The sequence below is a fragment of the Mustelus asterias genome, chromosome 13, assembly GCF_964213995.1.
Source record: "Mustelus asterias chromosome 13, sMusAst1.hap1.1, whole genome shotgun sequence".
NCBI classification, from domain to species: Eukaryota; Metazoa; Chordata; class Chondrichthyes; order Carcharhiniformes; family Triakidae; genus Mustelus; species Mustelus asterias.
Genome location: NC_135813.1, coordinates 83,976,241 through 83,998,377, shown reverse-complemented (window position 1 = coordinate 83,998,377; position 22,137 = coordinate 83,976,241). Strand labels below are relative to the sequence as shown.

Sequence of the window (22,137 nt, the reverse complement as noted above, 5' to 3'; positions counted from 1 at the left end):
ACAAGGAAGGTGTGTAGAGCTCACTGAGCCGGGAATTCTAAGGGGGACGGGACCCCAACCGGAGGAGACACATGGGAACTACCCACAATGTTTTAAGGGAGAGGGATGGGGGTGCGTGCATGCCTTTGTCCCTAAAAATGATTCGTGCGCTGAGGCACATTGTGCTCTCCAGGAGTGCCGGGTCCGGGAAGGACACTTCACTTGTGACTGCAAGCAACAAAAATGCATTGCAGTCACCGCGGGTAGGCAGCTTATGTGTGGCAAGTGCAACGGCACCCACGTAAGCTCAGCCTCGGGGACATATCCATTTGATTCTCGCCAAGAGGTACAATCAAGTGGACAGTCAAGGGGGAGGGAAGGTTCCACAAGATGGGGCCATGCGGTCAAACGACCCCGGGGTAATGCATGTTATCGGGTTAAAGACGGGTACGTGTTTTTATTTAAAAATGTATATATGACGGCCACAGACAGGCCTCCAAGGTTCTTTTCCGTAGGGACAATCAGACCTCTCACGGTTCCATGCCCAAGTGAAGGGCATGTCCAGAAACGCATAGTGACCAGGGCCATCAGCGCAGAATTTTGCTCCGACTGGCAGGCCCCTGTCACACTAGGGTCTTCTTTAGGATATGGATTTCTGGGGACACTATCCCTGGGAGGCGCCGCAGGGGTGATCAGTGCCAGTAATAGGAACTTCTTCATATGTGGACTGACCATTTTAGGAAACACCCTACAAGCATTAGGCGCAATTGACCAAGAACTCGCAGAACTCAGACTATACACACAACAAACGAGATATGCGGTGGACTATCAGCTAGCCAGACAAGGGGGGGTATGCACCATCATCAAGAAAAAAAATGCATCACATACGTACACGACAAGACACTAAACATAACAGCAGCCATGTCCGGGATACAAAAGCAATTGGATAACTTTAAACAGGGGTTAACAGGGACTGATGGGTGGTTAGGATGGCTGTTTAACACAGTTTGGGGAGCATATATTATGAAGGGATTAATCCTAGTGGTAGCCATCCTGTTCACACTCTGCCTTGGCCTAACCTGTATTAAAGTGATATGTGCAAATATTACATCAAGAATGCTACCCACTGCCAGTATCCAGATGCAAGAACTTAACAACGACACAGAAGAGGAGGAACAACGGCAAGGACAACAGCTGTACAAATCACTGTTCCTCTGAAGGTCGTCCATGGGGGGTCAGCCATGAATGGCACCCCCTGGACGAGAGGAGGGACTGAAGGAGGAAATTTTCCAGAAAACCATATTTGTATCATCAAACATATTTTTATTGGACTAATTGGCACCACTCATAACGGGCCAACAATGCAGAGGGGCACCCCCGGATGGATATTCGATCGGGTCCCCCCCTGCACAGCTGAGAGACTCACGAATTTCAGAAACTACGGAAGATCCCTAATCTGCCTAGCAACAGCGCGTAGCTGCATTTTAAACTGGCCAAGGCAGACATAAAAATCTGATAAACTAAGAGATAAGGATAAAAGGTTAAGAATGAAATACCCCAGACACCCAACAGGACAGGATGACATTAACACTCAATCTCACAAGCAGGAAACACAGACACGGAACAATAGGATCAATTTAAATAAGAGGACACATAGAGATGGTAATGGGAAACGCATTTAGACACCGGGGCAGGACCAAGTAATCCCATTAACACGAACACACACCATACAAATGCTAATCCATGAAACTTCCTAGGGACTTTTGAAACTGACAGACCACTTTATACATTGTGTAAAAAAAAAGGCATAATCAAATGTTCCCGCGCGAATTTTGGATCCCTATAAAGATCCAGAGCTGATGTGATTTAATTGAGATCAACGTGGCCAAGCCACTGTTTCTGAGCTGGCTACGGGGGTCTCCCTGGGATCCCAGTAATTGTACAATAAAGACACGCTTTGAACCTTGATTTGCGACTCAACTTCTATTCTGCACTGGTAAGGGATATTTCCCTACAACACAGTGTTAATGTAAGCCTACTTGTTGACACTAATAAATACGCATACAAAGGAGATGGTAGAAACAGATACAAAGCAACGTTTAAAAGGCATCTTTACAGATACATGAATAGACAGCGAATAGAGGGATACGGACCGCGTAGAGGCAATAGATCTTTAGTTTAGAAAGGTGTCATGTGTCAGCGCAGGCTAGGTGGGTCGAAGGGACTGTCCCTGTGCTGTACTGTTCTTTGTTCTTTTCAAAAATTATACGACATCGGAATTTACCCCATGTGACTCAAAGTGAGACTAATACTGACACTCGCTACAGACAAACACTTGCTTAATGGAGGAATCCCCATCTTAATTCCTTCATCGGGAAAAAGATACAAAAGTCGGAGGTCACGTACCAAAGAACAGCTTCTTCCCTGCTGCCATCAGACTTCTGAATGGACCTACCTCACATTAAGTTGATCTTTCTCTACACCCGAGCTGTGACTGTAACACTACATTCTCCTTCTCTATGAACGGTATGCTTTGTCTGTATAGCGTGCAAGAAACAATACTTTTCACTGTATCCCAATACATGTGACAATAATAAATCAATGGTTTAATCAGTCCAATCAGAGGGCAGACTGACTTATTTTAAATCCAAGACACCAAATGGTAGAAAGGCAGCCATGGGATTGGTGTAAAAGAGCGCGAGTAGGCAAAGCGCGATTAATGCCCGCAACGATCTTGGGAGCCGGGAGGCAGAAAGATTCTTGATGCATCGAGATGCTGCAATGCGAGGTTTGCATGGATAGGGGAGCTAAAGGGGCTGAATGGCCTGACTCATTGTAAATATACTCGCCTACCACTGATGCCTGCTGCACTTCTGTAGTCAATGGCGTGGGCAGCACGGTGGCACAGTGGTTAGCACTGCTGTCTCACATCTCCAGGGACCCGGGTTCGATTCCCGGCTTGGGTGGAGTTTGCACATTCTTCCTGTGTCTGCGTGGGTTTCCTCCGGGTGCTCCGGTTTTCTCCCACAGTCCAGAGATGTGCGGGTTGGGTGGATTGGCCATGCTAAAAATTTCCCCTTAGTGTCAGGGGGATTAGCTAGGGTAAATGCACAGGGTTATGGGGATTGTGGTTGGTGGAGACTCGATGTGCTGAATGGCCTCCTTCTGCACTATAGGATTCTATGATTCTATAATCGCGTAACATCAGTGTGTGTGTCCACCCCCTCATCAGTTGAGACTCTCTCCCAACCCCATCCCGGATAAGCTCCATAATTCCGGTATAAAAACTATACTTAGCTCGTTGAGAGCAAAGGTTGGGAAGTTCAACTCCAGACAGGCCTCGCAGCTTTTGGCGTGCCGCAGGGATCGGTACTCGGGCCGCAACTGTTTACCATTTATATAGATGATCTGGAGGAGGGGACGGAGTGTAGGGTAACGAAGTTTGCAGACGACACAAAGATAAGTGGAAAAGTGAATCGTGTGGAGGACGGAGAAGATCTGCAGAGAGATTTGGACAGGCTGAGTGAGTGGGCGAGGATATGGCAAATGGAGTATAACGTTGAGAAATGCGAGGTTATACACTTTGGAGGAAATAATAACAAATGGGATTACTATCTCAATGGAAACAAATTAAAACATGCTACCGTGCAAAGGGACCTGGGGGTCCTTGTGCATGAGACGCAAAAGCCCAGTCTGCAGGTACAACAGGTGATCAAGAAGGCAAATGGGATGTTGGCCTATATTGCGAGGGGGATAGAATATAAAAGCAGGGATGTCTTGATGCACCTGTACAGGGCATTGGTGAGGCCGCAGCTGGAATACTGTGTGCAGTATTGGTCCCCTTATATGAGGAAGGATATATTGGCATTGGAGGGAGTGCAGAGAAGGTTCACCAGGTTGATACCAGAGATGAGGGGTTTGGATTATGAGGAGAGGCTGAGGAGATTGGGTTTGTACTCGTTGGAGTTTAGAAGGATGAGGGGGGATCTTATGGAGACTTATAAGATAATGCGGGGGCTGGATAGGGTGGAGGCGGAGAGATTCTTTCCACTTAGTAAGGAAGTTAAAACTAGAGGACACAGCCTCAAAATAAAGGGGGGTCGGTTTAAGACAGAGTTGAGGAGGAACTTCTTCTCCCAGAGGGTGGTGAATCTCTGGAATTCTCTGCCCACTGAGGTGGTGGAGGCTACCTCGCTGAATATGTTTAAAGCGCGGATGGATGGATTCTTGATCGGTAAGGGTATTAAGGGTTATGGGGATCAGGCGGGTAAGTGGTACTGATCCACGTCAGATCAGCCATGATCTTATTGAATGGCGGGGCAGGCTCGAGGGGCTAGATGGCCTACTCCTGCTCCTATTTCTTATGTTCTTATGTTTTGTGCACCCGTAGTCCCAATGTTTTGAACCAGCACACCTGTACATAAAGAAAAATGGTGCAAGACCCAGGGAACAGAGTGCCACGGAAGACCAAGCTCCCAGGCAGAGGACAGGGAGAGGGCCCGAAAGGATATCCCCGGGAGGGGACAGAGACAGGTCCCTAAGCAAAGGAGGCAGCCAAAGGCTGGTGCTGTAGGTTTTTGGGATGAAGGCATCCCCTTTGGAGCAGTAGCATTCTGCTTGGTAGAGCAGAAGCTGTGCTTGTGATTTGGCACTTGAGTGCAGGCTCAGGAACCCAGGGGAACAGAATCTCAGGGGTAGAGATAGGAACACTGCCAGGTGGGTTGTTGTAGGTGCCGCCCGAATTCAGAGTGCCTTGTGAAGAGAACCGTCAGGTTAGATCTTCGAAGATGAAGACCGGAATTCCTTGTGAGTGAGACAGAGTTTCAGTGGACAATGAGAGCTGAAATCTGGACACGTTGTTGAGAAATCCATGGACTCCGTCTTGGTTGCATCTGTCATTTACTTGTTGTGGGGTGTGTTTGCTCACAGTTTACTTGTTAATTCACAACCTCATATTTACCTTAATGTTACAGTATAAGACAGATATTATAAATTGTTTTATCTTTGCGACCCTGTAAAGTTTATTTCTTCAAAACCCATAGAATCTTGTGACTTTAAGTTTTTAAGTTAGGTTTATTTATTAATGTTACAAGTAAGGCTTACATTAACACTGCAATGAAGTTGCTGTGAAAATCCCCTAGTCGCCACACTCCGGCGCCTGTTCGGGTACACTGAGGGAGAATTTAGCATAGCCAATGCACCCTAACCAGCACGTCTTTCGGACTGTGGAAGGAAACCGGAGCACCCGGAGGAAACCCCCACAGACACGGGGAGAATTTACAGACTCCGCACAGACAGTGACCCAAGCCGGGAATTGAACCCGGGTCCCTGGTGCTGTGAGGCAGCAGCGCTAACCACCGTGCCGTCCATTTTCTGAGTAAGTGTTTGGAATCTCAAAGTCTACAAGGTCTGTCTGGTGTTGAATTTCCCGGCCTTTGCTCTCAACGAGCTAAGTATAGTTTTCATACCGGAATTACGGAGCTTTACAACATTATTGGCCCCAACGGACTCTTACCAAAAACCTGGGGGTCTGGCAAAGGATCACAACATTTTACCGCCACGTCTTCCCAATGCAGTGTCCACGGAATCAGAATCGCCACTCACCTTCAACAGCTCCTGGGGAAAGGTGTAATGTTCATCCTCCTCGTACTTGACAAGGGGCCATTTCCCTTCCGCCTCAACAAACCTCATCAGGGTGCAGAGCGCCGCTTCCTGGAGAGTAAAGCAAGCGAGAGGGGAGACATTTTCACCACAGTTCATAAGGTTAATTTGCCGGAAAGCCTTGCTGACCAATAATCACCCAAAGCTAATTTCAAAATCTTGTGCGTGGGGTGTCAGCGAATGCAAAGCGTCTTTCGACCGCCCACAATCGCAGCGTTTAAATTCTGAGCGCACTCTGGACACTGCACTGACCTGTCAGGCTCAATCACCTGCTGAAATCTGGAGTGGAGGTGGATCCAGGAGTTCCTGAGTTCAATACTCGCCGCCACCTTCTCAGGGGCAATTAGGGACGGATAACAAATGTGAAAGAATATTAAAAATAGTGACAGTGTGTTAGCCACCAGACTGAGAAGTCACACTGCTGCTGTTCCAAAGGGGTAAAAGCGAATTTAAATTCTATCATGAGCTACATTTGGACACATTGTCACTCTGAAAATTAATAAAAACAAACAGCAGATAAAGTTGGACCAATTTGAGGTAATGATCAAACTTGGACAATTTGTAAAACTGGAGCCAAAAAGGGAAAACGCTGGAAAATCTCAGCAGGTCCGGCAGCATCTGTAAGGAGAGAAAAGAGCTGACGTTTCGAGTCCAGGTGACTCTTTGCCAAAGCAGTAAAACTGGATCTCTGGTTAATGTGAATCCCAATCCGCGCATACTGCAGCAGGTAAATCACCACCTACTCAAGATAGAGGAAAAGTCCCTGGGAGCTGAGCTAACATACAAACCCAAACCCAGGAAAATTGGACAGAAGAGGAATCACAAATTATATATGATATACCTTAGTTAGGTCGCACTTGGAATATAGTGTTCAATTCTGGTCGCCACACTACCAGAAGGATGTGGAGGTTTCGGAGAGGGTACAGAAAAGATTTACCAGGATGTTGCCTGGTATGGAGGGCATTAGCTATGAGGAGAGGTTGGAGAAACTTGGTTTGTTCTCACTGCAACGACGGAGGTTGAGGGGCGACCTGATAGAAGTCTACAAGATTATGAGGGGCATGGACAGAGTGGATAGTCAGAAGCTTTTTCCCCAGGGTGGAAGAGTCAATTACTGGGGGCACAGGTTTAAGGTGCGAGGGGCAAGGTTTAAAGGAGATGTACAAAGTAAGTTTTTTACACAGAGGGTGCCTGGAACTCGCTGCCGGAGGAGGTAGTGGAAGCAAATACAATAGCAACTTTTAAGGGGCATAGAACATAGAACATAGAAAGCCACAGCACAAACAGGCCCTTCGGCCCACAAGTTGCGCCGATCACATCCCCACCTCTAGGCCTATCTATAGCCCTCAATCCCATTAAATCCCATACCCCAACGATCTTGGCAAATACATGAATAGGATGGGAATAGAGGGATACGGTCCCCGGAAGGGTAGGAGGTTTTAGTTCAGTCGGGCAGCATGGTCAGTGCAGGCTTGGAGGGCCGAAGGGCCTGTTCCTGTGCTGTAATTTTCTTTGTTCTTTATGTGGGGATGCTGGCATTGGCCTGGGGTGGACACAGTAAGAAGTCTCTCAACACCAGACTAAAGTCCAACAGGTTCATTTGGAATCACGAGCTTTTGGAGCATTCACCTGATGAAGGAGCAGTGCTCCGAATGCTCATGGTTACAAATTACGTAAGCACATAACTCAGGGCATTTAAGGTTTTTAGGGTCAGACAGAGAGGAAAGCGTGTCCCTTTTCTGCCATTTTTAGTTCACCTCACGTCCAAGCCGTGTTGCCCCTTTATTGTGACTTCTTGTCTTCTTGTCCCCTGGATCTTTACCCTTTTTAAAAAATATTCATGTTAGTCTTATCCTGTGCGGAGCGGTGGATGTGGGGGTGTTTGTGTGAGTGTGGGGGTGGGGGGGGGGGTTTGTTTAAACATACATAGAACAGTACAGCACAGAACAGGCCCTTCGGCCCTCGATGTTGTGCCGAGCTTTGTCCGAAACCAAGATCAAGCTATCCCACTCCCTATCATCCTGGTGTGCTCCATGTGCCTATCCAATAACCGCTTGAAAGTTCCTAAAGTGTCCGACTCCACTATCACTGCAGGCAGTCCATTCCACACCCCACTCTCTGAGTAAAGAACCTACCTCGGACATCCCTCCTATATATCAGGTATTTTGGGAGGGGGGGGGGGTGGTTTGGTGAGATTTGATGTTGGGTTGAGAACTGAGAAGCTGGGTATAAAGGGGGCAGCATTTAGCAATCACAGATAACGTCCTGCTCATTTACAGAGAGTTCTGGCACTAACTCTGAAGTTGATTAAACGCTATTTTTGAGAACTGTGTATTTCTCCCAGGTATCAGGTTAGGTTTGGGTTAATGGCACACCCCTGTTCCTCGCAGTTAGGGGTTTCTTCTACTGCAGTGAAGGCGGAGAGGTCCAATTTCCCACCTTCACTCCCCTTCTCCTCGGTTCAGTTTAGCTTCTCGTGATTTTAATTTTTAAACGGGTATTGTGGAGCTTGCACCAAAATATCAAAAGCCCTCCAGAGTGTTGGAAATTAGGCTTAGTGACGTGGTAATGTCCTAACTGCGTTAGAGGTTGTGGGATTTAAACAAAAAAAGATGTGCTTTGCACACACAAAGATTCAAAGTGACACAAGATTTATTCTGGGAGCTCTCGCCTGTACAAAGTAGAAACTGAAACTAAAAATAGGAACCTCTGAAACACCCAAATGACATCACCATTATCTCATCTGACCTGCTCTTAAAGCAATCATGCAACTACTTCAATATATTACATCCACCCCCCTTTAATTCTGTGATCATGATAACTACATCATATCAATAATATTCGAGAAACAGTACAAAGCATCATTATTCATATATACAACTTTAAACAAGAAAGTTGATCAAAAGGAAGGCTATTCTTCTTCGGTTGTACACAACGTTGTGGAATTTAGTTGTCTTTGACCACTGAAGTACGATTTGGAACTTTTTCCACCCTTTTTCAAACTGTGTAGCGAGTCTCCGTGGGTCTGTCGCTACAACACATACACAGACCCTGCAGCTTGGAGGAGTCCACCCCATATTTTTTGTCCCCCTGTAAGAAACGCAATTTTTTCTTCCTGGCTCTTTCCTTCGCTGCCACTTCTACCCTTAATCCTGTTGTTGATTTTCCCCCAGTCTTCAAAGGACCCGCAATGCTTCTTCTTCTTAGGATCTTTTCCCGGTTGTCTCGATGGAACAAAATCCCGACTCACCGGCAATTTTCTTTTTGCAATGTCCTAACCGTGTTCGGGGGTGGTGGGTTTTAAACAAAAAGAGAAAGGCCTCCTTTGCGCACACGGATTCATAGTAGCACAGAACGGGTTTTAAAGCTCTTAAAGCAATCATGCAACTACTTAAATATATAGCATGATGGGAGGTTCAAATATACCCCCCCCCCCCCACCAGCTAAATTGTAAGAGAAATACTTGAATGAAGGTTACAGCAAAGAAACAGGCCATTCGGCCCAAGTGCTGGTTTTCATGCTCCACACAAGCCTCTTCCCACGTGCTTTCATTTCACCCAATCAGCATATCCTTCTATTTCCTTCTCCCGCACACGTTTCTCCCACTTCCTCTAAACGTGTCAACAATATTCATCTCAAAATGTTTTGTTGTTTATGCAGACGCAATTATACCCTCCCAGCTAAATGTATCATTTAAAATAACATACTATTGTCATACAGTGCCCAGCAGTGAAGCAGCTCATTAAAAAGAGCAACCACTCTACTGGAGAATGATGCCTGCGCAAGTTGTCAGTTGTGCGCTACTTAGTAATTGCTAACACCCAACTGGTCAACCTGACTGCACGTGGAAAGCATTTAGTGCACAATTCCAGCAGCATCAGAGAGCAGGTGGAGAGCAATCTTGGGACAGAAGACAACCATTCAGTCCCTTGTTCGGCCATTCAATTAGATCGCGGCTGATGTGTGACCTAATGCTTTTGTCCTATTCTTCCCAATACCTTTGGATAACTAAAGTCAATCAGTTTTATGTTAGAGTTATAAAAAGCGTTGGTTAGGCCACATTTGGAATACTGTGTCCAATTCTGGTCACCACACTATCAGAAGGATGTGGAGGCTTTGGAGAGGGTGCAGAAAAGGTTTACCAGGATGTTGCCTGGTATGGAGGGTATTCGCTATGAGGAGAGATTGAATAAACTGGGACTGTTCTCCCTGGAAAGACGGAGGCTGAGGGGCGACCTGATAGAAGTTTATAAAATTATGAGAGGTACGGATAGGGTGAACAATTGGAAGCTTTTTCCCAGGGCAGAAATGACAATTACAAGGGGGCCCAAGTTCAAGATAAGGGGGGAACGGTTCAGTAGAGATGTGCGGGGGAAGTTTTTTACACAGAGGGTGGTGGGGGCCTAGAATGTACTGCCAAGTGAGGTGGTTGAGGCAGTTACATTAGCCACATTTAAAACTTATCTGGATAGACACATGAACAGGCGGGGAATAGAGGGACACAGACGTTTGGTCTAGATAGGACTACGTGATCGGCGCAGGCTTGGTGGGCCGAAGGGCCTGTTCCTGTGCTCTGCTGCTCTTTGTTTCAGTTTTAAAATTGAGCTGGTATCAACTGTCATTTGCAGAAGAGAGTTCCAAACTCCTGCCCTGAATTCATATGAATCACCGTGTGCGCGGGAACGTGTTCCCGGATTTCATTCGCGCAAGATGGGGGTGTAACAATTAGACGATGGTCCCGAGTCCTGAACCAGCAGAAGTTGAATGAATGTTGGAATTGGGCAGATATTGGGAAGGAAATAATCTGCTTTAACGCAACCAATGAACAAGTTATTACATTTGAAAAAAATTCAAGTTAAACAGCACCACTAACTGCCCTCCGTTTAAGAGGGCAGTTAAGAGTCAATTGCTGTGTCTCTGGAGTCACATGTAGGCCAGACCAGGTAAGGATGGCAGATTTCCTTCCCTAAAGGACATTGATGAACCAGATGGGTTTTTTGCAACAATGGTTTCATGGTCACCGTTAGAATTTTAATTCCAGATTTCTATCCGGGTCCCCAGATTTTGCTCTGGGTCTCTGGATTACAACTCCAGTGATGGTAAAACTGCACCACTGCCTCCCCTACGACAGTCCAGACTGGCATTTGTTTTATTTCCCTCCTCGGGGGGTGAGCATTGAAGGCAAGATCAACATTAACGACCCCTCTGTAATTGCCTTTCAGAAGTTGGACGTGATCTGCCTTTCCGAACACAAGCAAGTGTCTCGCTCGCCCACTACAGAGAATAGTCCAGGCCATTAGAATAGACCTTGGGTTTATTAATCCACTAACTCATCACTGCGTCACTGTGCCTGGTGTCACAGGCCCAGGACAGGTTCACAGCAGGAATCTCACCTGAACCTGCTCTGACTCATGCACCATCAGACTGAGCAGTTGGTCGATGCCACTCTGGTAGCGATGTCTCATCCAGATCTTGTACTTAACGTCGGCACTGCAGTCAGCTGAAACCAGATAAACGCAGCTGTTAGCTCTGTGGCTTTCTCGCAACTTCTAATGCAATCCAGAACTTATTATTAATGACCCCAGAACTTCCGAAAGGACTTTTAAAGAATAGTAACTGCTGTAGTGTAGGAAAACATGGCAACCACAGGGCGGCACAGTGATTAGCACTGCTGCCTCACAGCGCCACGGACCCGGGTTCAATTCCCAGCTTGGGTCACTGTCCGTGTGGAGTTTGCGCGTTCTCCCCGTGTCTGCGTGGGTTTCCTCTGGGTGCTCCGGTTTCCTCCCACAGTCCGAAAGACGTGCTGGTTAGGTGCATTGGCCATGCTAAATTCTCCCTCAGTGTACTCAAACAGGCACCAGAGTGTGGCGACTAGAGGATTTTCACAATAACTTCATTGCAGTGTTAATGTAAGCCTACTTGTGACATTAATAAATAAACGTTTAAAAAAACCTTTTAACTCCCAGAAACGCTGAATTATCTGTCTTCGCAATATTGATCTTTTCTTTATTCATTCGTGGGACATGGGTGTCGCTGGCTGGCCAGCATTTATTGCCCATCCCTAGTTGCCCTTGGAGGACAGTTGCGAGTCAACCACATTGCTGTGGCTCTGGAGTCACATGTAGGCCTGACCAGGTAAGGATGGCAGATTTCCTCTCCTAAAGGACATTAGTGAACCAGATGGGTTTTTCCGACAATTTACATGGTCATCAGTAGATTCTTAATTCCAGATATTTTTTATTGAATTCAAATTCCACCAGCTGCTGTGGCAGGATTCGAACCCGGGTTCCCAGAGCATTAGCTGAGTTTCCGGATTAATAGTCTCGTGATAATACCACTAGGCCATTGCCTTCCCCTCATTTATTGAGGGATAAAGAGTGGCCATGACACAGAGGAGGGCCCCACTGTCCTTTGAAATAGTGGCAACGGATGCTTTACATCCACTTGAGAGCAGATGAGATCTTGGTTTAACATCACATCCGAAAGACAGCTCCTCCAGGAATGTAGCACTCACACAGTGCAGCACATGAGTCTTTTATGGTTCTGGATGAAGTTATGTTGATGGAAGCTGGCAGATGGGAGGTCAGCCAGGAGGTTTACTCAGAGACTGCAAACTCCATCACTGTCCTATAAAATTACAGCAAAACACAGCATCTGACAGACAGTGTGTGAAATAAAGAGTCCCGAACATAAGAACATAAGAACTAGGAGCAGCAGTAGGCCATCTGGCCCCTGGAGCCTGCTCCACCATTCAATAAGATCACGGCTGATCTTTTCGTGGACTCAGCTCCACTTACCCACCCGCTCACCATAACCCTCAATTCCTTTACTGTTCAAAATTTATCTATCCTTGCCTTAAAAACATTCAATGAGGTAGCCTCAACTGCGTCACTGGGCAGGGAATTCCACAGATTCACAACCCTTTGTGTGAAGAAGTTCCTCCTCAACTCAGTCCTAAATCTGCACCCCCTTATTTTAAGGCCATGCCCCCTCGTTCTAGTTTCACCCACCAGTGGAAACAACTTCCCTGCTTCTATCTTATCTATTCCCTTCATAATCTTGTATGTTTCTACAAGATCTCCCCTCATTCTTCTGAATTCCAATGAGTATAGCCCCAGTCTACTCAGTCTCTCCTCATAAGCCAACCCTCTCAACTCCAGAATCAACCGAGTGAATCTTCTCTGCACCCCCTCCAGTGCCAGTATATCCTTTCTCAAGTGAGACCAAAACTGTACACAGTACTCCAGGTGTGGCCTCACCAGCACCTTATAGAGCTGCAACATAACCTCGCTGTTTTTAAACTCCTTCCCTCTCGCAATGAAGGACAAAATTCCATTTGCCTTCTTAATTACCTGCTGCACCTGCAAACCAACTCCTTGAGATTCCTGCACAAGGACACCCCGGTCCCTCTGCACAGCAGCATGCTGCAATTTTTTACTATTTAAATAATAGGTCATTTTGCTGTTATTCCTCCCAAAATGGATGACCTCACATTTACGTGAGCTTTACAGCTGACTCAATCCAGAAACTACACCTCATTATAAAAACTTGTTTCTCTAATTGACACGATATCTGGCTCCCTTCAAAGACCAAGAAATTCCCTGAAACACCTGCATGCAGCTGTCTCACCTCCAGCCAGTGGGACTGTTCCGCAGGAGTGAATGATAAGTGGACACATTCTCCTTATTGTTGGCCATGTCACCGTGTCACAGACTCCCCACTGCAGCAGGCACCCCGGAACCAGCCAACAAGCCGCTGAGTGTTTACTCCTTACCTGACAAACCCTCCTCTTCCTCAGGCAACTGGCCAATGAAAAGGTCTCCTCGTTGCAATAAGGTGCAGAATAAGGTGCCACAGGTTCTGGCAGCAGCGAGAATTTCATCTTCTTGTTCAGCCTGATAAGAAACAGGCAGAATCTTACTGTCAATAGACACTAGCAATCTGAGACAGTCACTGATAAGGTTTTTATACAGTCTTTCAAATGTGGAGCTGGACTAGTGCAAAGAATTAGCATTTATCGAATCTCTGAAGTGCTTCACTACTTTCTACCAGATCCCCTCTCACTCTTCTGAACTCCAATGAATATAATCCTAAATATGGATGGCACAGTAGTTAGCACTGCTGCCTCACAGTGCCAGGGTTCAATTCCTTGGGTCACTGTCTGTGTGGAGTTTGCACGTTCTCCCCGTGTCTGTGTGGGTTTCCTCTGGGTGCTCCGGTTTCCTCCCAGTCTGAAAGACGTGCTGGTTAGGTTGATTGTCCGTGCTAAATTCACCCTCACTGTACCCGAACAGGGCGCCGGAGTGTGGCGACTAGGGGATTCTCTCAGTAACTTCACTGCAGTGTTAATGTGAGACTATTTGTGATGCTAATAAAAACTTTAAATTTTGCTACCACAGTGGGTAACCTCACATTTATCCACATTATGCTGCATCTGCCATGCATATACCCACTCACTCAGACTGTCCAAATCACGCTGAAGCATCTCTGCATCCTCCTCACAGCTCACCCTCCCACCCTACTTTGCATCATCTGCAAATTTGGAGATAATACATTTAGCTCCCTCGTCCAAATCTTAATATATGTGAACAGTTGGGGTCCTAGCACAGATTCCCTGTGGAACCCCACTAGTCACTGCCTGCCAATTGGAAAAATACCCATTTATGCCAACCCTTTGCTTCCAGTCTGCTAATCAGCTTTCAAAACATCTCAAGACATTACCTGCAATCCCATGTGCTTTAACTTTACATGGTGGTCTGTTATGTGGGATCTTGTTGAAAGCCTTCTGAAAGTCTCAATAAACCACTAGTTCTCCTGGTCAACTCCACTAGTTACATCCTCAAAGAATTCTAGTAGATTCGTCAAGCATGATTTCCCTTTTGTAAATCCATGCTGACTTTGTCTGATTATACCACTGCCTTCTAAATGCCGAGTTATGAAATGCTTGATAATAGCAACTTCCCCAGTCCTGACTGGAGGGGGAGGTAGAGGAACTCCGCATAATTCGGGAGGCGGAGGTGGAAGTTGATAGGAGTTATAGAGAAATAGTAACTCCTAGAAATGAGGCTTGGGTCAATGCCAGGAGGAGGGGTAAGAAGCAATCGGGAAGACAATCCCCTGGGGCGGTTCCCCTCCATAATAGGTTGGAGGCTACAGTTGAGGAGGAATCAACTGAGCATAGAGAGCAGATCTCTGGGGGTGAGCCGAGTGAGAAAGCTCAGGTGGTTAGGGGCTGTAAAAGACTGGGCCTTGTGATTGGGGACTCCACAATTAAGGGGACAGATAGGAGGGTCGGAACTAAAGGTAGGGACTCAGGGTTGGTGTGTTGCCTACCAGGGGCTGGGGTCCGGGATGTGTCTGACAGGGTATTCAGGACTCTTAGGGGGGAGGGAGATAAACCACAAGTTATTGTACATGTGGGGACACACGACATAGGGAGGATAGGGGAAGGGGATATTAGGCAGGGATTTATGGAGTTGGGGTGGAAACTAAAGGCCAAGACTGACAGAGTGGTTATCTCTGGACTCTTGCCTGTACCACGGGATAGTTTAGAGAGGAATAGGGAGAGAGAAGGTTTGAATTCATGGCTGAGGGGATGGTGCAGGAGGGAGGGGTTCAGGTACTTAAGCAATTGGGGCTCGTACTGGGGAAGGTGTGACCTCTATGAGAAGGATGGTCTACACCTTAATCAGAAGGGGACCAATATCCTGGGGGGTAAATTTGCTAAGGCCATGCAAGGAGGTTTAAACTGATTCGGGGGGGGGGAGGGATCCTGAGTAGTGGGGCTGAAAGTGAGGGATGCATGGATGGGGACTGCAATGCACGGCATTGCAGAGGTGGGGTGGAGCAGGGTTTGAAATGTGTATACTTCAATGCCAGGAGTATTCGCAATAAAGTGGGTGAACTTGCAGCGTGGATCAGTACCTGGGACTTCGATGTTGTGGCTATTTCAGAGACATGGATAGAGCAGGGGCAGGAATGGATGCTGCATGTCCCGGGGTTCAAATGTTTTAGTCGAAGTAGGGAAGGAGGTAGAAGAGGGGGAGGGGTAGCATTATTGGTCAGAGATTGTATCACAGTGTCAGAGAGGAGGTTTGATGAGGACTTATCTGTTGAGGTAGTATGGGCGGAGATTAGAAATAGGAGAGGAGAGGTCACCCTGTTGGGAGTCTTTTATAGACCTCCTAAAAGTTCTAGAGAGGTTGAGGAAAGGATTGCGGAGTCAATCCTGCTTAGGAGTGAAAGTAATAGGGCAATTGTTATGGGGGATTTTAACTTGACTAATATTGACTGGAATTGTTATAGCTCTAGCTCGTTAGAGGGGTCAGTTTTTGTTCAAAGCGTGCAGGAAGGTTTTTTGACTCAGTATGTAGACAGGCCAACTAGAGGTGAGGCTATATTGGATCTGGTGCTGGGAAATGAGCCAGACCAGGTGCTAGACTTGGAAGTTGGTGTGCATTTTGGTGATAGTGACCACAATTCGGTTACGTTCACCTTAGTGATGGAAAGGGATAGGCATGAACCTCGGGCCAGTGGTTTTAGCTGGGGGAAGGGTAATTATGAGGCTATTAGGAGAGAATTAGGAAACATAGGTTGGACTAGGAGATTACAGGGACTGGGAACGTCCGACATGTGGAGTTTTTTCAAGGAGCAGCTACTGCGAGTCTGTGATAGGTATGTCCCTGTCAGGCAAGGAGGAATTGGTAGGGCTAGGGAACCGTGGTGCACCAAAAAAGTTTCTTTGTTGGTTAAAAAGAAAAAGGAGGCTTATGTTCGGATGAGACGTGAGCACTCGGGTAGTGCACTAGAAAGCTTTAGATTGGCTAAGAGGGAGTTGAAGAGCGAGCTTAGAAGGGCTAAAAGGGGACATGAGAAGACTTTGGCGGATAGGGTTAAAGAGAATCCTAAGGCGTTCTATAGGTATGTCAAGAACAGAAGGTTGGTTAGGGCAAGTTTAGGGCCAGTTATAGATGGCAGAGGGAAGTTATGTGTGGAACCGGAGGAGATTGGTGAAGCATTGAACCAATATTTCTCTTCGGTGTTCACGCAAGGGGACATGAATATAGCTGAGGAGGACACTGGGTTGCAAGGGAGTAGAATAGACAGTATTACAGTTGATAAGGAGGATGTGCAGGATATTCTGGAGGGTCTGAAAATAGATAAATCCCCTGGTCCGGATGGGATTTATCCAAGGATTCTCTGGGAGGCAAGAGAAGTGATTGCAGAGCCTCTGGCTCTGATCTTCAGGTCGTCGTTGGCCTCTGGTATAGTACCAGAAGATTGGAGGTTAGCGAATGTTGTCCCATTGTTTAAGAAGGGGAACAGAGACTTCCCCGGGAATTATAGACCGGTGAGTCTCACTTCTGTTGTCGGCAAGATGTTGGAAAAAATTATAAGGGATAGGATTTATAGTTATTTGGAGAGTAATGTATTGATAGGTGATAGTCAGCATGGTTTTGTGGCAGGTAGGTCGTGCCTTACTAACCTTATTGAGTTTTTTGAGAAAGTGACCAAGGAGGTGGATGGGGGCAAGGCAGTGGACGTGGTATATATGGATTTTAGTAAGGCGTTTGATAAGGTTCACCATGGTAGGCTTCTGCAGAAAATGCAGATGTATGGGATTGGGGGTGATCTAGGAAATTGGATCAGGAATTGGCTAGCGGATAGGAAACAGAGGGTGGTGGTTGATAGTAAATATTCATCATGGAGTGCGGTTACAAGTGGTGTACCTCAGGGATCTGTTTTGGGGCCACTGCTGTTTGTAATATTTATTAATGATCTGGATGAGGGTATAGTTGGGTGGATTAGCAAATTTGCTGATGACACCAAAGTCGGTGGTGTGGTAGACAGTGAGGAAGGGTGTCGTAGTTTGCAGGAAGACTTAGACAGGTTGCAAAGTTGGGCCGAGAGGTGGCGGATGGAGTTTAATGCGGAGAAGTGTGAGGTAATTCACTTTGGTAGGAATAACAGATGTGTTGAGTATAGGGCTAACGGGAGGACTTTGAATAGTGTGGAGGAGCAGAGGGATCTAGGTGTATGTGTGCATAGATCCCTGAAAGTTGGGAATCAAGTAGATAAGGTTGTTAAGAAGGCATATGGTGTCTTGGCGTTTATTGGTAGGGGGATTGAATTTAGGAGTCGTAGCGTTATGTTGCAACTGTACACAACTCTGGTGCGGCCGCACTTGGAGTACTGTGTGCAGTTCTGGTCCCCACATTACAGGAAGGATGTGGAGGCTTTGGAGAGGGTGCAGAGGAGGTTTACCAGGATGTTGCCTGGTATGGAGGGGAGATCCTATGAGGAGAGGCTGAGGGATTTGGGATTGTTTTCGCTGGAAAGGCGGCGGCTAAGAGGGGATCTTATTGAAACATATAAGATGATTAGAGGTTTAGATAGGGTGGATAGTGATAGCCTTTTTCCTCTGATGGAGAAATCCAGCACGAGGGGGCATGGCTTTAAATTGAGGGGGGGTAGTTATAGAACCGATGTCAGGGGTAGGTTCTTTACCCAGAGGGTGGTGAGGGATTGGAATGCCCTGCCAGCATCAGTAGTAAATGCGCCTAGTTTGGGGGCGTTTAAGAGATCCGTAGATAGGTTCATGGACGAAAAGAAATTGGTTTAGGTTGGAGGGTCACAGTTTGTTTTTTTTTTAACTGGTCGGTGCAACATCGTGGGCCGAAGGGCCTGTTCTGCGCTGTAATGTTCTATGTTCTATGTTCTATGACGTTAAGCTCACTGGGCTATGGTTCCCTGTTTTCTCTCTGCCTCCCTTTTCGAGTGGCGGGCTTACATTAGCTACCCTCCAATCCGAAGGAACCATTTCAGAGTCCAAAGGATTTTAGAAAATGACCACCAATGGATCTACTATTTCCAGGGCCACTTCCTTAAGTACTCTGGGATGAAGATGATCAGGACCTGGAGATTTATCCGTCTTCAATCCCATCAATTTCCCCAAAACCATTTCTCTACTAATGCTGATTTCCATCAGCTCCTCACTAAAACATGTTTCCCTCAGCACTTCTGGCACATTATTCATGTCTTCCAATATTCAAAGTACGAATTTAGTTCCTTCCTTTTCTGAGCGTCAGGGGCCTACATTCACTTTTGTTAATATTTTTCTCTTTACATATCTATAGAAACTTTCACAGTCAGTTTTTATGTTCTCCGCTAGCTTTCATACTCTATTTTCCCTTTCTTAATCAATCCTTTGGTCTGCCTTTGCTGAATTTTAAATTGCTCCCAATCCTCAGGCCTTTTGCTTTTTCTTTCCAATTTGTTCGCTTCTTCCTTGAATCTGATACTATCCCTAATTTCCCTTATAAGCCATGATTTGGCCACAATTCCCTTCCCACTCTTGCGCCAAACAGGAATAAACTACTTCTGGAGTTTGTTCTTTAAATGCCTGCCATTGCCTGTCCATTGTCTTTCCTTTCAGTAATGTTTCCCAGTCCATCAAGGCCAATTCATGCCTCATACCATCATTGTTACCTTTATTGAGATTCAGGACTCTGGTCTCAGAATCAACTACATCATTGTCCACCTTGACAAAGAATTCTATTTTATTATGGTCACTCATCCCCAAGGGTTCTCCCACAACTCGATTGCCAACTAATCCTTTCTCGTTGCATAACACATAATCCAAGATGGCCTGCTCCCTTGTTGGTTCCTCAACCTATACATAGAAACCCTACAATGCAGAAAGAGGCCATTTGGCCCATCGAGTCTGCATCGACCACAATCCCATCCAGGCCCTACCCCCATATCCCTACATATTTTACCTACTAATCCCTCTAATCTATGCATCTCAGGACACTAAGGGGCAATTTTAGCATGGCCAATCAACCTAACCGGCACATCTTTGGACTGTGGGAGGAAACCGGAGCACCCAGAGGAAAGCCACGCAGACACAAGGAGAATGTGCAAACTCCACACAGACAGTGACCCAAGCCGGGAATCGAACCCAGGTCCGTGGAGCTGTGAAGCAGCAGTGCTAACCACTGTGCTACCGTGCCACTTCAGAAATGCCGTGTACACTCCAGAAATTTCTCCTCTACTGTGGCTAAGTTGACTTTCTTAATCTATATGCAAACTGAAGTCACCCATAACCCCGTATGTTCACAGATAATCAGGTCATCCCAGTGTCCAATGGCAATCATTTATACCAAAAAACAACATTAAAGTCATGTTGTCCAGTCATCATCACATAACTGTTTATCGGATCTTCGGTACCACGGGTCCGGCCCCCCTCGCCCAGGGGCGTGGAGTCCGACCTGGGCGCCCAGGGGCGTGGGGTCCAGCCTGGGCGCCCAGGGGCGTGGGGTCCAGCCTGGGCGCCCAGGGGCGTGGGGTCCAGCCTGGGCGCCCAGGGGCGTGGGGTCCAGCCTGGGCGCCCAGGGGCGGGGGGTCCAGCCTGGACGCCCAGGGGCGGGGGGTCCAGCCTGGGCGACCAGGGGCGGGGGGTCCAGCCTGGGCGACCAGGGGCGGGGGGTCCAGCCTGGGCGACCAGGGGCGGGGGGTCCAACCAGGGCGCCCAGGGGCGGGGGGTCCAACCAGGGCGCCCAGGGGCGGGGGGTCCAACCTGGGCGCCCAGGGGCGGGGGGTCCAACCTGGGCGCCCAGGGGCGGGGGGTCCAACCTGGGCGCCCAGGGGCGGGGGGTCCAACCAGGGCGCCCAGGGGCGGGGGGTCCAACCAGGGCGCCCAGGGGCGGGGGGTCCAACCTGGGCGCCCAGGGGCGGGGGTCCAACCTGGGCGCCCAGGGGCGGGGGGTCCAACCTGGGCGCCCAGGGGCGGGGGGTCCAACCTGGGCGCCCAGGGGCGGGGCTCCAACCTGGGCGCCCAGGGGCGGGGCTCCAACCTGGGCGCCCAGGGGCGGGGGGTCCAACCTGGGCGCCCAGGGGCGGGGGGTCCAACCTGGGCGCCCAGGGGCGGGGGGTCCAACCTGGGCGCCCAGGGGCGGGGGGTCCAACCTGGGCGCCCAGGGGTGGGGTGTCCAACCTGGGCGCCCAGGGGCGTGGGGTCCAACCTGGGCGCCCAGGGGCGTGGGGTCCAACCTGGGCACAAGGTCTCCCCCTGGGCACCCACGGGCACGAGGTCTGCCCCTGGGCACCCAGGGGCGTGAGCTCCAACCTGGGCACCCAGGGGCACAAGGTCTCCCCTGGGCACCCAGGGGCGTGGGGTCTCCCCCTGGCACACAAGCCTGTGATTTTGCTGTGCTTCCTACATTAAATCAATGGTTGTTCTCTGGATGCCCATAGTGCTGAGCCTCCCATCCCGGGCTCCCCCCTCACTCCCACCTCCAGCCCTTCCAGGATGTCGAACACGGAGTTCGCGTTCCTCCTGCTGCCCAGAACCCGCTGCAGCGCCTCCCGGAGCCGCTCCGGGGCCCCGGCCTGGGCCCGGGATTCGGAGTCTCCGCTCCGCGTGTCCCCCTCTCTGGGCGCCGCCATCTTGTCCAGGTCACGTGAGACCGAACGAACGCCCAATCATCAAACAGGGGCGGGGCCTGGGAAAGACCCGCCCCCTTAAAGGCACAGTCCCTGAATTTGAGTTCCTGATTGGAACAGAATTCAATGTCCAAATAGCCCAGAATAATCCCCCATTAATCCTTTAATAATCTATAACCAAATATTAATATCAATATATTCTTGAATCATCAATAACTCCCTCATTAGTGCTTTAATGACCAATAACTCCATTGATGCTTTAATAATCATTAACCCTGTTAATACTTGAATATTTAATAATATGGCCAGTCTTTTAATAATCAATAACTCCCATTAATGATTTTTCAAAAACACAACTAATGGTTCAATGATCAATAACTCCCTCATTAATGTTTTAATAATAATTCCCTCACTGATGCTTTAATAATCATTAACTCTGCACCTTAACTGCTCCAAGTTGCAGGGCTATGGGCCCTGTGCAGCAGGGTGAAATTAGAAAACGCACCTGGGTGTCTTTGGGGTCAGCATGAACAAGATGGGCCAAATTGGCCCCCTTCTGTGCTGTACTGCTTTTATAGTTCTATGGTTATAACTCCCTCATTAATGCTTTCATAATCATTAACTTCCTCATTAATGCTGAAATAATGAGTGGATTTTCAGAAGTCAAAAACAGGGGCACATTTCCATGAGAAGGCGGGGTGCTGGGATGATTGATGGAGATTCAGGTCTAACATTGCTTTGAATATTGATGGATGTTCTGACTTTGATATTTAGCTGTGACATTGTATTTTTAAATTTTATTGGATCCTGTATTAGAACTAAGAACTGTTCTTTAAATCTTTCATAATCATTAATGTTGTGATATACTTATCCACTTTAAAGTGTATCGCACATTAACTTGTTCTGTAATAAACTTGTAAATAAGTTGGTCAAGTATAACATCTCTTGTAGTCTTGTTCATGCAGGAAAAAGAACCCACCTCGCCTGTATTTTCTGAAAGTGGGGAGATACAATTTTTGAACAGAGATCCCCAGATCCGTATCATATCTG

At 47.7% G+C, this 22,137-nt stretch overlaps 1 protein-coding gene across 1 annotated transcript in view; it reads right to left on the bottom strand.

The window, feature by feature from the left end:
- noc4l (nucleolar complex associated 4 homolog) overlaps positions 1-21,138 on the bottom strand; it is a 53,534-nt gene extending 32,396 nt beyond the window's left edge. The window contains exons 1-4 of the mRNA XM_078227170.1: positions 20,938-21,138; positions 13,418-13,538; positions 11,034-11,140; positions 5,584-5,691 (exon numbers count right to left, since the gene is read on the bottom strand). Of these exons, the coding sequence (XP_078083296.1) occupies positions 5,584-5,691; positions 11,034-11,140; positions 13,418-13,538; positions 20,938-21,090 (489 nt within the window). The 5' untranslated portion in view covers positions 21,091-21,138. The remainder of the gene's footprint in view (positions 1-5,583; positions 5,692-11,033; positions 11,141-13,417; positions 13,539-20,937) is intronic.
- Between the last annotated feature and the right edge of the window lie 999 nt (positions 21,139-22,137).